The sequence below is a fragment of the Cuculus canorus genome, chromosome 2 (assembly GCF_017976375.1).
Source record: "Cuculus canorus isolate bCucCan1 chromosome 2, bCucCan1.pri, whole genome shotgun sequence".
Classification (NCBI taxonomy): domain Eukaryota; kingdom Metazoa; phylum Chordata; class Aves; order Cuculiformes; family Cuculidae; genus Cuculus; species Cuculus canorus.
The window spans coordinates 137,359,499-137,378,100 of NC_071402.1; the positions used below are offsets into that span (position 1 = coordinate 137,359,499).

An 18,602-nucleotide genomic window follows, 5' to 3' on the forward strand; every position below is an offset into this window, starting at 1 on the left:
GTTCACACAGGTGGGTTTCATGGGAACATTTCCATAGGGGAGAGGACAGAACAGACACTTTGTGGCAGCAGCTCACTCATCTGAAGGCCTGGGCTACTTGTGGATCTAGTATATGCTCCACTTGACTACCCATGTTTATATCACTTCCAACAAATTTATTGTCATATGCTTCAACAGGCTGCACACTGTATAATTTGATTAGACATATTTGGTGCCACTTTGGAATGCAGAGTAATTTTCCTAGTCAAAGAAACACATTTAAATGATAATAAATTTGGGGCGGGGACTGCATTTTCATTGCATGTCATACATCACCTCTCTCATCCGACTGTGGAGATCTGTTAGCCAGAGAAAACACAAAATCTCATGTATTTAATTTCCTTTTCCTTCTTTTTTAAGCAGCTTAAAGAGAAGAAATTGGTATTACAGACCCTGTGTAAGACCAGCTCCTTTCAAAACTTTCAATACTTCTTGTAATCTGATTTAAAAAATATTTAAGCCTTTTCCACATCTTTTTGAAGCCTGCCTTATCACTGCAATTTTCTTTGTTCTAACTGTACCAGGTAGAATACAAACTCACCTACATTTTAAAGAAAAGACCAAGAGCTTGAATTATCCAATACTTCAACAGGTGACTTCAAAGCCTGGCCTAAAACTTTCTTCAATGTGGTCACAGGTTTTTCAGAGTAAAAAAATTACAGTAGAAATAACTGCACTTAGATTTTACGTACTACTTTCAGTAGACAGATGTCAGGCTTCTTATGAAACAGGTGTCTTTACCATTATACCATTTTATAAATAACGAAATTAAGGCAAAGAGAGATGGAATGACTTCTGTAAAGAGCAGGGAGGAGACTCAATCAGCATTCACAGATATATGTTTAACTACCACATCTAACTTGTTGTAAGCCCATTGACACAAGAGGAAAGACGTCAGACATCTGAATTAAGCCTGAATTTTATTTACCTGTATAAGCACCCAATCCTTGTTAACTATGGTAGTGCTGATGTAACCGCAATAATTCATAAAGGATAAAACTATTATGAATTATTGTGCTACATCCACATGTTTAACTTAAAGGAAAGTTGAATCAGCAGACCACTACAGAGTAACTTTAAAGTGCTGTACTAGGGAATAAGTTAATCACAAAAGCCAGTCATTTTAATATGACCTTGAGATAAATATAATGTTTTTTACAGGTACCACTCACTGCACTTTAGATGAAAAGGTACGGTCAGGGCACATAATGGAAAATAATATGGGCATGAAGGATATTGAAAGCATCTATAAACAGAAAACTCATCAAATAACCCAAGGAAGTAAAACATTGCATATTTAATAGGCCATAATAGCTACACATAAAAGAATTTTAGGGTTTTTTTTTTTGGTGTTTTTTTTTTTTTTTTTGTTATTCAGTTAAAGCCAAAATATTCTTTCTGTTGCATTTGCTTAAAGTAGACTGGTCTCTCCTGGAGTAGGAAAGTTGAAGGTAACTAGGAGTCTAGCAGCAATATTATAACGAAATGCCAGCTCAAAGTGAAGGAGGTTTAATAAATGACATTTCCTTGATGTTTTATCAATAAAAAAAGGCCACAAAAGAGTTTTGCAATCACCTGATCACAACTTTTCAATAACACAGGACAAAGGACATCCTGATTTACTATGTTTTAACAAATAAATTGCGAACTTCAAGTTACTTTGACAAGATCTATTTCACATAAAGCAGATAAAATTAAATTAATTACATTATAATTCTTTAATACTTTATGGAGTCCCGTATTGTTCATGCTAGTATTTTCCCTGACAACAATGTCAGGATGACAGATTTTCTTGTTTATTCTTTCTAAATCCTAACATGCCATTTTCTTGCTTCTAACTTGATGCATCTTCCTCTAGTGCTTTACGGCTTATTACAAATCAACATTAATAATTAGGATAGCATATGACTATCTCTTTCTTAGTACTCAAATACTGGTGACCTGAACCGGCCGATACAAAAATATTTAGCTCTAGAATATGTTATTTATTATCCATTATCCTTCTTAGCAATTGGTGGAGTGGCACTTCCTACATTACTTTTTTTCCATTTTTTTCACTTCTGTTTTATGATCTTTCCCAACCATTTTTTTCCTTTCTCTTCTTTGTTATAAATTTAAGTAATGGGGAACTGACTTTCATTTTAAATGAGATTAGCTGTTTATAACCTACTTAGTCTTTTTCAGGTGTGTGATTTGGTTCTGAAACCATCTGCCAAGTACTCTAAAATTTCCTAGGTCTCTCTAACATCTTTCCATTTGAATTACTCTTCCTCGTCTATTTGGCAAGCTCATTCACCTTTACTAAACTTATTTAAAGAAGTGTATGTTATCATTCATTATTTATACAAATATATGCAAATATTTTATTTGCTTTGACTAATACAATCACATGGAGTATTTTTGTGCTATTCTTGACAAAAGAGAGGCCCACAGACACAGCAAATTCACATGGATAATCTCTTAATTTTAATTTCTTCATACATGAGATTGGAGAAGCAGTTTATGTTCCAGTTCGTGGTCTATTTACAGGAGATGAACAGATGTCCCATTTTTTTTTCCAGAGTAATTCACTCCTGCAATAGCCTGTTTTAGTCTTTGATTATCTCAGACAGTCTTCAGAGAACCAAGCTCAGTAAATTGTACTGATTAAAAAATGGTAATTTTGATGATTTTTTGAATTTTATTTGTTTCTGAATTTGCCTCACATTATTATGTTATTATATGTTGCCTTCTTTGTCTTCTGTGTCCTTTCTTCTCTCTGCTTGACTTATTCCTCTCTCTTCCCAGTTCAGCAACATTTCCCTCTGAAATAAGAAAAGCAATAAGGTGCTTCCTAAGCAAATTCAGTGTGTCATGGAAAAAGATTGTGCAGGGTGAATGATGTCCTAATTTTCCTGTTTATAAAGGCAAACGTATTTTGGCCTATCTAGCACCCTTTTTATTGCCACGTGCTTAAAATATTACTTATTTGCAATTTCTTATTTGTATTCGGTCCCCCTGAACATACTGTTGTTGCAAAATGCAGCACCTGAGGCTTTTACTAAGAGAAGGAGTTAAAAGCAAGCTCATCGTCAAGATATGCAGTTCAGCCCGCTGGTGCGTAACGTATCACTGAGCTGCAACTGGACACCTTTCAATTGTGATTCCATAATTTCAAATTAATTTAATACTGTTCTAGAAACTGCTCCCTGGAAAGAGGGTGGTAATGAGCTCGATGTACATTTATAACAACAATCCCAAACTACTTATCTCCTTGTATGTTGTCGGGCTATAGGAGGTAATGTCCACTTCTCCCTCTTACCCGTGCTCCAGATTATGTCTCTTCATATTCACTCATATCAAAGGATGATATAAATTTACCTCCAATTTTTCATGTAGACACTGAAATTTTAACATTATAAAGGTGATCTGTGGTTCACTGCTTCTGAAATACGTTGTCACTTCTCAAATGCTCTGCTTGTCACTTGACACAAACAACCTTTTAAGCACATTTACAGCTCCCTCCCAGGAAACTATTATTCCTGTAAAATTTGAAGTTGATCTTTTATTTATATGTGGTTTCTTATTCTAGTAATCCATAATTTTCTATACCTGTGAATTTTAATAATTTCCTCTCAAAAAAGGAAATATTGTGAATTCATATACTCAGATGAAACAACAATCCTCTCTTAAAATATGCACCAACAGAGAAACAGTACGGTGATAGTGACTTTATATTCTTTGGACTAGGTGAGTTAAACAATACTTTAATTTATTCTGGAGACAAGGAGAAGTAGAACAACTCAATCATATGTTATAATTTTAATTTCTGAAAAAAAAATTCCATTATTTTTCCAAGTATTATTAACTTACTTATTAGAAAGAAAATAGAAATTACTTGTGAAAAAAAATAAATAAGCAATTATATAAAAAATTGTATTCTCCTCCTAGAAATAACAGAAAATTTCTATGACAATTATTGTACACTTTTCTCATACTCTCTGTTCATATTTATTAGGCTATGACTTGATGCTTTGCATGTATACTGGTCCAATTTATGATTATTTTCAATTTTCTTATTTTTTTTTAACCAAGAAAAGGGACATTGTGCTGTGTTAAGTAGCAAAATGGGAAGGAAATCAGAATCTGACAGAGGTTATTGAGAATCATTGTGTCAATGAACTGAACGTTTTGTGCAACCCTGAATCAAACAACACAAAAGTAATGTAGAACTCATAAAAGATGGTCATTAGGAGCTGCTGAGAAGACTGAACTTTACTTTGAGGTAAAGAACAAGATGAGGTTAATCTGAATATTCTGGGTTCCTTTTAAAAGTTAAAAATTACATTGCACTTTTTAGGCAATATTTTTGTATACAAATATTGGTAACTATATGATTTAATTAAATTCTATTTTTATACCCCTAAACATGATATTACTTTACCCAATAATTTCTCAGCTAATTATGATTTGATAGTCACAGATCCTTATTTAAAAAAAAATCCAAGGCAGCTTCATAATACAAGAAATAGGTTATACTGCTTTTCTGGATATGATTTAGTGCCTTGCTGAATCCCAGAGATTCTAAATGGAAAACGTAAATACAGAGCAATGAAATGTGACTGCATTTGCACTTTTAAACATCAGTATTTAACTGTCTGTTTTGAGGGAAGCAGTGCTAAGAATCTATCATCACGCTAAGGGCTGAAGACAAGCAGAGAAATGCTAACTACAAGCATAGTGTCCTGCAGGGCTTCTGGGGGGTTCCATCAATTCCTCTATCCTTACAGCACTTGTTTAAAGAACCAGAATTTCTGGTTTGCAGGAAATTTTGACCTCTGTGATTTTTTTACTTTTTAGTCTTACTGGGAGGAGTAAATTTTTGAAAACTTATTAAAACAATGAAAATTTCAAGGGCTTCCAAGTGACTTGATGTCAATGCATCTAAATAACAATGAAGCATAACTCCTCAAAGTTGTAATTCCCATAATTTCTTTATCTGAAGAATAGTAAATATAATGTCTGCATATGTTTCAGTTAATACTTTAAAAGTATTTTAAATACATTATAATGATTTCTTAAAATTATTTTTCTAAACTAACACTGTTGAAGCAAAATATATTAAACCTTACGAACTGACTGAAAATAAGCGAGGTAAACTTTTCAAATGAAAAATGGGTTTCATCTTCTCACATTCCTAACAAATCATTCTACTCTAAAATATCATTTCCCAGTATAATGGTGTTTAGTTGACATTTTTTTTTTTTTTTTGGTACAGGAAATATTTGGGTTTTACTGTCCCATCACCTGTGACAATGTATTTGTTTAGTGTTCACATGAATGTCATCTACCTCTCTCTAGATATTCCCTTACAATTTAATCTGAGAAGGTGCTTAAAGGGCCCTCATCTCCTTAACGGCTCCTAGTGGAGCCTAATGATTATGAAATTCCAAAAGCTGTGAAATGGTAATTAGTCTGGGTTACCTCCTTTATTTTTCCTATACAGACATGTTAACAGATGCTAATTAATGCTTTTAAATAAGTAAGGATAATAAATTACTAATCTCACCATTTTTATTGCTGTCCTGGTGAGGCACAGGTAAGTTTCTGTTTTGCTTTTAAATATTTACTTCTGCTACAAATGCCCCTTAAAGACATATAAGGCACACTGTACATTCCCTCAAATAGTTGATTAGCATGACTTTAAAGCTCCAAAGGAATGAATTACTTGGCTACATTTTTTTCACATTAATTACTGCATGGAAAGTGCAAACCATAAAAAGGGAACAGAACTGTAATAGATGCAGATTCCAGACAGATGTTCATAGAGCCAGATATACTTTGTGGATGCCGGCGGGACTAAAAGAACTATTACTTTTCCACAGGATGGAAAGATATAAGCAAGAGGGCACTACTCAAAAGTTATGCAGAAGACAACAGAAGTATAATTTTTCCGTGAACATTTGAGGGCACAACATTTTGCTAGCAAAGCTAATTGCCCAGTGTTTCAAAAAACGCTGTGTATGGCACAGAACTGCTCTAGGTAAGATATGTACAGATGTACTGTAACCAAACACCTTTCTCAATCTGGCTGAATAGCACCTTATTCTAGAAGTCATTCTACATACAGGAATTAAAGTACTTGTGAACAGATAGTAATCAAAGACAATCATAGCGTCTGGCAGTGCTTTGTCCCTGTCACTCTATTATTTGAAACAAGATTTGTAGAGCCTGACCCTTGAGATGACACCGCTTATTCCAGATCTACTGATTTAACAAGAAAGATAAAAATAGAAGTCCGAAATATGTGGCCTATAAGCAACATTATCTAATATTTTCTAGTCATTTGGAGCTAGCATGAGAAATATAATGTACATCTGTGTTCAGTTTTGTCCAGTTCTTATTAGTTCATGGTGAAAAGACATTTTTATATGACTAGTAACATTTTATACAGAAGTAGGTAGAAAACATACTGTATAGCCTTCTTCTTCTGTCCTTATCACTGCTTTTAAAAAGTGGAAAAGAAATCTGAATACACACATTTCAAAAGAAAACAGCAATGCCTGGTATACTTTATCTTGTTGATTAAACAATACATGTACAACTCCAGTCTTACTGCGCTAAAGGCTAACTGAAAATAGGAATAAAAATTTAAACATAAATATTTAGGTATCCCATATTTTCTTAACTAATATCCTATCTACAGCATATATTATCATTTGAGAACTGAGTACCAAAGAGGAATATGTTGATTTTAATCCTTCCCGTTTACACAGCATTAAAAAGAAGCACAGCTGCTCAAAATCACTTTTTATTTGAATGGAATGTTTCAGAAAGACTTTTTTCTTTAAAATTTTTTGAATTTACATTGTAATTGCCATGCTAAATCAATCATAACAGAATGTTTTAATTAATTTGTTTTCATTATCTATATTTGAAAGGGAAGCAAAATGTGAAATAATAGAAAATTATTTGAACCAGAGATGCTGAGTTTCAACCAGATTTATCACACTGTTTATCTAAATATAACTAAATAGGAATATGTTTCTTCATATTCTTGGTGGGGAATTATTGTACCAAACTAAACCCTAAACTGATATATTGGGGCAGAATTTTGTATTTGTCTGTGGTTTGCCTCATATTTTTTTTACAAATCTAATCCTTCAGATTTCTTGCCTATCCATAGCACTGCATCAACTATTCCTCCTGCTGGAAAAATCAGTTGTAAAACTTTGATAATTAAAATCTATACCCTCTGAGAACAATGGAAAGGACAATAACACAGGCATTGATGAAGAACGCTTCCTTAAACTGACATTTGGGTTACTACTATGTCTTAAATAGGAAAATCTGATAATATACTTTTGTAATTCCTTATATAATGAAATATCTTACAGTGATTGGACCATCATTAACAACTATGAAATTAGGTGTCCCATGGGATTTTTTCTAATTTAAAGAGGGTTAAATTGCTAATTTACATGTTAATTAGCATTCATTCTAAAGAACACCAAGTGTAATTCCATAGCATCTAGCATTTAACAATTTAGCTTATCAAGACATTAAATTTAAAAGAAGTTCTGCATTATTTGCACATTTTTTTTTGAGGGCTAATGATGAAAGGATTCTCATTATTCTAAGCAACTTGAAACTTAAAAAACGGATGGATACTGCTAATTTATTTACTTTATCACTGAGTAATAAGAAAGTAGCAAAGCACTGGTAGGTCAGCAGATTCAGCAGTTCTTAGTAAGGCCCATTGACCTGCACCGATTTGTAAGTTTGAAATAAACAATTGTTTCTGGTGACATTTCTTTGGCATCTGTTGCCTCAGGTGATACCTAATCACTGGAGTGTGCTCAGTGGTATTTGATAATGTTGCTTCTGCTGCTCCAGAGCTACTCTACTACATGCACTTGCTGTAGTGTGCAGTTGAAGCATTTCTGTGTAGCATAGCTGTAAATACAAACTTCTTTTCATAATATTTAAGAACACATTGCAGGATATTATAAGCTAAGCATTCCCTTTAAGATCATTTCAAAATGGTAAAATAAATGTTCTTAGTACAGTGATGCCACAGAATTATCATCTTATTTACATCCTGCTTTTGCTCATATGTTGTACGCTACTTCTTTGCTTAAATACTGATGTCACCGTGTATTGCTTTATATCAGCTGTATTTACATGAGTTTCTGTAATGTCCCACAACCTGGTTGTTGGTTTCACTAAACTATTTACTTCAGCATTTCAAAGATGCTGGATTGCAGGTATTCTGAAATTCAGCAGCTGTGATACAAATGTACTTCTAGAATGCCAGGATTAATTTATTTCTAAATAACAGAAAGAAGCATTCAGGCTAAGAAGATGGAGTATTTTCATCCTATATTATCTATCAATGGTAGCAGATGGAATTGTATATCAGCAACAGCATTATACATTTCATTGTTTGGATTTTTTTCAACCCCCTGCTATTTTTTATGTTGTGTAAATCCTTTGTAATATTTTCAGTACAACACTTCGTGCCAATGTAATATCTGTGGTATTCTTGTTACCAGAGTCAGAACTGTGAGATGTCATTTTCTTACAGCCCATGACTAATTCATTCAGTTCCTCAGCTTCAAGTGGGATGGTTTAGACATTGGTGGCTCCAAGTGGCTGACATTAACAGTCTCCTCCTGTGTTTTATCCCCCTTATTTTTGAATTATTTGTCCAGGTCCATCCTCTTGTAACTTTTTTCTACCTTTTTCTTGCACACACCTTTCATTGTCTTCTAATTTCAGAGTGATAGTTCCATGCCTTTCTGGTTTTGCAATTTCTGTTTCTCTCTGTCCATTACACCTATTCCCATAATTATTTCGTAAACTCATTTCTTTTCCTCCTGCATATCAGTCATTTCATATCACCAGTTCTTTTGCAGCCAACAGCTTCATTCTCTGCACAAAATGGATTAATTCCTCAAGTACAGTCCATCTTCAGAAGTAAGTCAGGGAGTTCTCCTTAGGGAAAACAACACGCAGCCTACGCTTAAAGATTTTATTAAAGAGTAGATACATAAAAGTATCAGATTATTGTCCAAGCTATATTGATTCTGGTGCCTTATCACTTCCTTATTCTTGATTTTGCAAATACAATGTCTTTTTACTGTAATTTAATAAAGCTTGGAGTTCCAGAAAGAAAACTTTGGCCCAGCCTCCAAGAGCAGCAGAAAATTTCAGCCCAGTCTCTGAGAGACACAGAAACCTTTGTCTTACAATAAAAAATGTTTGGAAACCTTAATTATAAGCATCACAGCTAATTCTGTATCTACCAATCGAGTGGAAGCTATGGCGCAAGGTAGTTTGCTATCAAAATTAATTTAGGAACAAGGAGGATGAGTAAAAGCAGTTAATTCACAGAAACAAACTCCGAAAGTGAGAAGAACTTTTAAGGTTAACTATGGGAAAGGCGGTGTAAGAAAATGAAAACCATTCAGCAAGATATTATCGAAAACCAGCTCTTTGGGTACAGCTACAGTCAGAGTGGAAATAATTTTTGGGAGTATGAACAAGAACACACACTGCAAAATCAACGTATGATGAAAACCGAAGAAAGTGGGAAAGTAGAACAGAAATTAGGGAATATAATGAATGGCATAAGCAAAAGCAACAATAAGAAAATCACTGTTTTTAGATTGAGCAAGAGAACAGTGTGTCTTTAAGGCAAAAAGATACAGAAACGATAGAATAGACTATAGAAACGAATTCTTTATTTTAGCTTTGGTTTTCACATGAAAGGAAACAAGATCTATGCCAGAAACATAAAGAGAATACTCTTTCCAAGGGAAAAGAATGATGTACTCAAAAAGAAAGAACAAGGAAAATTGAATCAGTATCTGTAATGTAGAATAATGAGTAAAATAACAGTTAAGAATTCCCCAGCATCAAACTCCTGACAATTCAAGAGAAAATAAATACTGTGAGGAAACAGAAGTGTCTGACAAAGGGTATACAGGCACAGACGACCATTCTAAATAATTGTCTAAAGGTGATAGTTAAAACATAAAATGGTATGAGATTTGCCTGAAGTTATTTGCCTAACTAATTTGAAGAACAAATTCTGGAAAAATATAGGAAACTGTCGAACATATTGAATCATATTTTCAGCATTTTTATTTATGTGTCAGAGACATTTAATCTGACTAGAAATGCTTATGTTAACTGTTCTGAAGATGGAAAAAATAAACAATAACTAAAACCCCTCCATCTATGAGACCCCAATCTTGCAAAATATCTGAGCATCCTTCATCTTATGTTTTCATTTGGTTTTGTGAGCCTGCTTATAGGCATACATTTTAAAATGTTCAAAATTATTTTCGGGACTGGGCCTAATTTCACACTCTCCAAATTGCACACAGATAACAATTTCTGTGTGTGATAGCTGCTTTTGAGCGTAGCAATTTATTAGTACCTAAAACCAAGAGGACAATAACTACCTCACATACAAAATTCCTTTATCACTTCAAGTCCGTTTATAAACCAGCTGTTTAAGGGAATCTAACATTATATTATTGCTTCTTTTGCTTGAATCCTTTTCTTTTATCTTTAATAGAGATCTGGTTCTGGCTTTCTTACTAAAGATGTGATGAATGCAAAAAAATTATTAGAAGTATGTATGTATTTCTTAACAAGGACCAAAACAAGGTGATTTTTGTGAGGTTACAGGAGAAGAATGCTGATGGCTGCAGAGAGCACCACTCACTAACTGAGGTCTTTTGCCATTCAGGTTACTTTCTGAGGAGGCCACAGAGCATAAACCTCAAATGCAAAAACTTGCCCAATAAAGCAGGCCCTTCTTAACAGCCAATGATCCAATGCAAAGAAATCGAGCTTTCTCTATGTTCACTTATCTGTGCATTTTCTAGCTAGTAGAAGCAGTGCTAGCTACGATGTAAGCATATTTGCTGGCTTTGATGTTTAACAGGAGCTAAATCTCTGCCTGAATTAGATTTTAAATCCACAAGTACCAGAAAGGCTTAACAGCAAGTGCCTACAGCTGTACACACTAAATTAGACTTTCATGCAAAAAAATATACCCAAGGTTCTGTTCACCTACTGATACAGTGCTGTCTGCTTCAAGAACACTAAAATTTAGATTTTTTTTCTCCACATGAGAGACTGTGATGTATTTAACTGTATCACTAAATTTTGACAATATTACTAAAAGACCTGTTTTGTCATCAGAAACCCCAAGATGGCAATACAGTGTTGATTTTCTTTGCTACTTATTTCTATTATTATTATTATCATCATCACAATTATTATATTGCAGTATGTGGAACAGATCTGCGATTTTCTCCTGTGCTGACATATAAAAGCCTTGCCGATTTCTAAAGATTATTTATACAAAAATTAAAAGCTCTAACAACTTCAACATTAACTGAATAGATGAATGCATGACCTGGAGGATTTAAAAGATTCCATTTAATAATGTTAACCAAATAGACATCTCTGCTCAAGTTCGTCTTCTTTTTATAGATGCATGTGACTTAACAACACTGTTAAAAAATCTAAACTTCCTTATTATCTGCAGCTTAGCATGTAACATACATCCACATATATAACATTTTCAGGCAGTAGCCTATACTGATTATCTATATCCTAACCACTTTTGAATGAATTCACACCAGGACTCTTATCCTTTCCAGTGTTCAGATAGTTTTCACGGAGCCAAAGTAATCAGTTCTGATGCAGTTAACTTTTTTTTTTGCAGAGAACATGGTGAGCCAGTGATAGCAATCATCATCCACCTTGATGCTTGATGAGAGATACTGCAGGTTTATCAAATGTACTATTACCCATGATTGTTGCCCAGGACTTTATAAAGTCATAGATTCCATAGCAAATGAAAAATGTAATAAAAAAAAAGCTATTGATTTGAAGCAGGTTAGCTGCTATGTGCTGGGCCAATGAGACATGTATGCAAACGGCTGTACTGTGCTGAAAGACTAGGTGCTCCCAAGAAAGTCACCCACACTCATGCCCCAGCCTTGCTAAGTATCAGGCTTAACAACAGAGAGCTCATGTAAAGCCGGATAGGAGCATAGCCCTTCACTCAAACAGATTTTCTGAGTTCATTTTATACAGCCTTGCACTGAAAGAAATTAATTTCCAACAACAGGTAATATCAATGAAAAATTATTACAGAGTTGGCAACATTAATTAAAACCAATGCTGTCAAGGCAACCAAAGAAATAAGAGCTGCTTCATATTTAGACAATATTACTCAAAAAAATATAAGTCATAATAACGAAGATATAGGCAGGGGAGATCTTTGATGTTCTGTCAAAGTTTTCTTTGTATGCATCTGTGTGTGTACATGTACACCTACATTCGTAGTATTTCTATATATATGGGTATGAATGTATATAGCATGCAGAGAGAGAGGAATAATGCTGTCAAAGTGTAATGCTTTAGAACAACCTAACACAGCAGAAAGACCAGTTATGCGAACAAGGCCAGATATTCATCATAACATTTTGCAGCTCTCTAAGGACAGGGAAGGCAATGGCTGATAGGACACTGCAAGGTCCAAGACAGTACTTTCTCCTTTAACAACTGGTTGAAATCATAGATAAGTAATGAATTACAAAATTAATTTTATAAAACCATAATATTGGGAGATTAGAGTCATAATTCTTTGAATGAAATCTTTTTCCTCTGGAAGAGAAGCAAAAGACTATAATGAAGTAGTCAGTGCAATATCCTTTTTTTCTGCCTTTGTATCTTCTCTAAACAGCATTGCTACTTTAATACAAATTTCAAAGTAGTAGCATTTAAACGGGAAATCACATGGGAGGACTACACTGTATTGCTATTAAGATGTTCCACTCATTTTAATTTAGTCTCCATTAGAAAAATGATGCTTAGAACATATTCATCCAGATGACTAAAGGTACCCTCAAAATTCTGCTGGGAAATAGAAAACATACCTTAGCAGAAAGAAGCTTTTCTGGTGGCTACTATGCCTCCCAGAACTAATATTTTGAAAATAAGCTAACTAAAGTCACAGGAAAACATGAATTAACTTGTTTTCTTTGAAGATTACTCTGATAAAATCAAGAAGAATAAAGGCTCTTCTGTGACCAGCTATAAAAGTCAGAGAAAAAGGGCATATCCATGCTGTTCCTAAAGGCAAACTAATGCTGTTCCCAGCCTTGGCTGAGCAGTCAAGAAGTGTGAGGGGAGAAGAGACTGAACTACTGTGTCACATCAGGAGGGCAGCTAGCTAATCTTGTACTAACTGAGCTTCTGAACTACATCTGAAAGGGCAGGATGGGTTGTACTGCCAGTTGATATTCTGTATCTGTAGTGTATTTCCATGCAGACTCTTGGTTCCCAGTACTGTCCGGCAGCTATTAAAGCAGTAAATTTACCTAAAAATTAAAAAGGGTTTTATTGCTTAAACATTCCCTTTCATAACAGAAAGCTGCCAAAACCTTCCCTGCCCCACAGCCCGATCATAGACGGTGTATCAAGCAGGCTGTTTTATTTTGCATACAATGTTGTTTGCAGGAGAGGTGTGAAAATAGAAGGGCACAAAGAGATCCATTTGAGTTCAGATGCATTGCTGACAAGCAGAAAAGACAGCTGAAGGGTGAAAAAAATTCTTTGTGCACCAAATGAGGATTTATAGGGATTAGAGTCAGACGTCTAGGATGTGGAAAAACATTTGTTTTGTATTATTGTAACTATTTTTATGGATTAAGTCAAGGAATAGTGATGTGAGGAATTGCTTTTTATTTAATACATAAATACATTAAATGAATCTAGCTCTGGCAATGATGGGCCAAAAGAGTCCCATTAATACCCACGGATAGCTGACTCCGGGATGCGTGAATTCAGCAGAATGGTTCAGCATGATGGATGGGCAGATGCTAGGCAGTTTGTTAATGCAATGTTGTGATAAACGCTCACAAAAATTCTGGGTTGATTTACGTCTTCTATAATAAAGTAAAAGACAATAAGATTGCTTGCACTGGGAGTGAGGAGTTTTGCCTCTAATACTGTTTGTTTTACACAACATTTATTAATTCTAGTCCTCTGTCAGAAATATCGGCAGCTTCTAAATGATTCATGTCTTTGTAAGGTAGCTCCTGACCCCCATGCACCCAAAAGTGTGATCACCCAGAAGACACTAATACCTTGGCAACTTGAATGCACACAATACGTGAGTACTTGAACTGTGTAATGCATGTAGAAAGACAACAGAAAAAGGTACATATGATCTGTTCACCAGAGGTTCAGAAATACTCATTCCCAAAATTTTCAAACCATTTTCTTCAATTTTGAACAGTTTTTGTGAATTAATTGCACTTTCTTTCCATAATGCCAATTGAAATATGGGTTTCACTTAAATTTGAGGAAAACAGGTATGTAGAAAGCATACATAGAAGGATAATAGGTATAATCAGTAGGTAGAAGGATGGGTAGGATAGACCTACCATATATAGATATGATAAAGTTGATACAAATCCAATGACAAACAATTAGCACCTATGATGTTTTCCCAAGAATCCAATACCTTGCTGTTCAAAAGTAGCTGTTATTTTACATTGTGTTTGGCATGCAAAATATATTCCACCCTGAGAAAAATTATGTGACACAGATTTTAAGTTCACATATGCTTTTTCAAGAAAAAAAAACAAAACAAAACCCCAACCAACTACTTTTCTGCCCTTGAAACACCATGAACAGCTTGAAACAGCATGGTCATATGCCTTCTGCATCCAAAAGATGGACCTGAATATTTGAGGAAGTGGTCCTTCTTCTGTCCCTAGTTTATAAGTAATTACACATTTAAATACCTCAAATTCAGTGAGAATATTGGTATGAAGCACCTATCTACAAAATATAGGCTTCGACCTTTCAGTCAAAGTGGCTTAAAAAAATTGCAGTTGATATTAAAACAATGAATATTTTACATTTTATTTTAATGATAAACAGCATGTTGAAGTCAAAATTCTAAAACATTAAATTGTCTTCTACCTCAGCGAATTTAGAAGCTTCCAAAAATCAATGTGGAAAGAAGATGGACTACTGTAACATTCACAAACATTTTTCAGGTTTACCTGCTTGTGAGCGTGGTCGTAAGAATTGATGTGGTTGTCAAATTCCTGGTGTTTGTGGTACTGCTTGTCACATAGTTCACAGTAGAAATTAGCCTTCACATCCTCCAGAGCCTTGGCTGCAGCTTTCTCCTTCTCAGCATAGTCCTGCAAAAGCAGAAGCAAAGGAAGACACTTTGGTATAAATTGTAAGCTCTTGCTTCAGCAGCTTTTTTTTCATCCCGATTAAAAACACTAGACTGACTAGGACTGCTTGATCAGCAGGCTCCACCCCAGTATTGAAGTACACAGTAAGGAGGTTGGGATCTTAAGTTGGTTTTAATAAAATAGTTGTATTTATTGAATAATCATTCTTACTACTTGTTACAGGCACTGTAGCAAGAAAAATAGAGAGGAACAGGATTTAGAGGGGTACTGTCAAGACACTGCCTAGCTCCTGGGCAGGAGAGCTGAGCAGTAAAGAAGACATAAGCCACCAGGTGGACTGATGCAGGGTTAGTCTGTTAACTGTTACAGCACTGTCACAGTTTGTACCAACATGTGTCTGTTCTTTCAGGTATTGTTGCTCAGAAGGAAGAAACTAAATTTAGTCTAATACTAAGGCAGATTTTTTTTTGTGTTCTGCTTTCTACTTCCTATGAAATATTCAGTGGGCCCAGGCAGCAGCTGGCTGTGGCTGAGGTTTCCCTGGAGCAGAGCCACCTCAGCAGGAGCCTTTTCTGTGCTATTCTGTCCCTCTCCCATATCAGCACGAGGGGACATGCCATCCAGCCCACCTGCACTGAAGGTAACTGTCACCCACCCAACACAGACCACAACCACTGACAAGAGAAATAGGTCCCGTCTGGGCTCAGGCAAACACAGCTGAAAACAAGGAAAACTCAATTAGTTTCTACATAGTCCGCCTCCACACCTCAAAGAGTGGACGAGAACTCAAATGACTCAGTGGTGCTAATAACTCAAATGGGTGCTCTGGAGAGTCAAAAACTTTAATTCCAACATTTAATATTAGGTAAAAGAAAAATTTAAGACATAGGAGCTAAAAGTTACCTAGGTCCAAATAATGCACTTAAACAAGGAGTTTGATATTAAAAATTGGCAGCAGGCTTTGACAATTTTATTTCTTTTACAAGGCCTTCATTATATAGACATTATTACAATACTTCATTAAATGTTTTAAGTTAAGAGCTTAAAAAGCAAACTCCTGACATGGAAAACATTAAAAATGTTGGTAAAAGCAATTAATTTTATATGTGTGTTGACAAATTTGTATTAATTGAGTGTATGTAATATATTGCCAGGGATTGCAGTAATTCATTATTTACTGTATTATTTTATGCATCAAAAGAAATGAAGGTAACTGTCACCCACCCAACACAGACCACAACCACTGACATAGTTGTGAAATGAGTACTTTCTACCACCAGGCTTTCCATGCTATGCAGTCAGTGCTGTCTGCTGTCTACATCTTCTTTCATCACTCTTGGTGTGATAAACTCTGAGTACACCAAACCCAGGACACACTGCACATCTGGGACATCCTGCTTCTTGCACATCACACTGCCCAGCATTGCTTCAGGGACCACACAAGCGTGGAGGGAAGCCTTTGGCACAGCTGATCAACATGAACAAACATTTTGAGCTTTTTAGAGGAGGAATGACTTTCTTAACAAGCATCAGTTTCAAGTCTGAGATTTAAACAAGCAGCAGGTGTGCTACTTCTCAATGGGATGCATCAAGTTTCAGGTAGCTCTGTGCTGCGAGTCCTTCTGCTCTGCCTTGGTCTTTATGCTATCAGGTTGGTGAGTGTAGGTCCTTCTCACTTGGTAGCTTAGAAGCTGCCTTCGCTAGTGAAATTAACTTCACATAAGTCCAGAATTTAGGTGTATGGTTTAAGGCAGTATCCTAAGCTTTTTCTGTAAAAAAAACCAGAAAAATGATAGCCACTGCCAAATGGAGATTAATGCCATCTATTTCAAAAACCTATTTTAGGATGAGATGAAACTCTCCTGAGGTGCTATCTCTCTCTGTTGACCACTGCAAGACTCTAAATTACTAACTTGGCCTACATTCTTAATTCTTAGATTGCTGAACTCAGAGATAATGAATTCTGTATTGTGTTTCTTTATATTCAATTCTATATCTCTGCATGAAACTTGCATGAACTGGCCTGCTTGAAGACAGAAGGTCAAAGAAGGATTTTGGTGCCTAGAATTTTGATTTTGCATCTCACAGATAGTGACAATGACATGTCAGTCCCTCCCACAACTAAAACATCCAAACAAATCTCTTTGCTGAGTGCATACGGCTCAGATGAGCTAGTATACTGTGGAATACACAGATAGGCTAATTGCGAAAACAGCTAGCCCGAGCTAATATTTCTCCACTTGAGAGGCTGCTCAATAATGGTAGGTAATACTTAATTGTATCAGGGAGAAATATTCTAGCAATCAAATAGTTAAATGTCTTTCATTAGTTATTTGAACCTACAAAGCCCATTAAAAAGTGATACTTTTCAGCTTATGCTTCAGACTCATTGTTTTGTTACCATTAATTATTCACCAGGCCTTTGGTATAATTAAAATTCATAAATTAGAATGTGGATGCAATATCATTAATTATGCGAAGATATCTTCCCGGGAAGTCAAGTGTCGAGGGCAATAAATTTTTATTCTAAACTGGTAAAAATGTGAGTTTTGCACTCACTGGCAGCCAGCCAAGCACAATTTTGGGGGGGGGGATTGTAGTTTTGCTTTTTTCTCCCCCTGGTCTGAACTGTGAAGTAAATGTTTACAGCCTGCTCCATCTTTGCTTCTGCTGAAGGAGAAGCCTAATTGTTTGGGGTGAACACATCGCATTACTCTCTGTGAAGCACAACTGAAACTGCTGCTTGTGAGCATTCCAAAGTGCCAACTTTATCTTTCTCAGCAGAAATTAATACAGTTCCTTTAGTATAAAGATGTTTTAAAATAGCAACAAGGCAGCTCCCAGGTGCATCCTAAGATAATCACAACTACCTCCATTGCCTTATTGCTTAATTATGCTTGTCTACCATGGCAAAAGATATAATTTCCTGCTTGCTTATCGATCAGATGCAGGGAAATTGAATGCAGTATCACATAGTTTAGAAAGGTCATGGATTTTTCTTTCTCTACAAAGGCGTAGGAACTTCTAGCACTACAGTAAATTGTGCATAGTCAATGAGTTTTTACATCCAGACTGCTAATATCACCTCCATAGGACTGTAGAGATTGGTGGTCAATTCTGGCATAATAAAAGTAATCATGAAAGAAAGTCTGTACAATTACATCCATAGAAAACATATGTGGACATGAATGCCTGACTATACCAATGCAAACACAGGAGAGCAGGAAAGATGCACCAAAGTATTTTGAACTGGGGACCACCAATGGTAATGAATATGTGTGTCACAGTCTCATAGACTTTATACTGGATCATATGCTAATTACTAATGCATGT

The 18,602-nt window shown here is 35.3% G+C and overlaps 1 protein-coding gene across 1 annotated transcript in view; it reads right to left on the minus strand.

Annotated features, from left to right (window-relative positions):
• The window catches only part of ZNF804B (zinc finger protein 804B), a 228,009-nt gene that overhangs the window by 16,422 nt on the left and 192,985 nt on the right, over nucleotides 1–18,602 (minus strand). Inside the window, 1 exon segment of the mRNA XM_054060574.1 lies at nucleotides 15,126–15,269. Coding sequence (XP_053916549.1) covers nucleotides 15,126–15,269 — 144 coding nt within the window.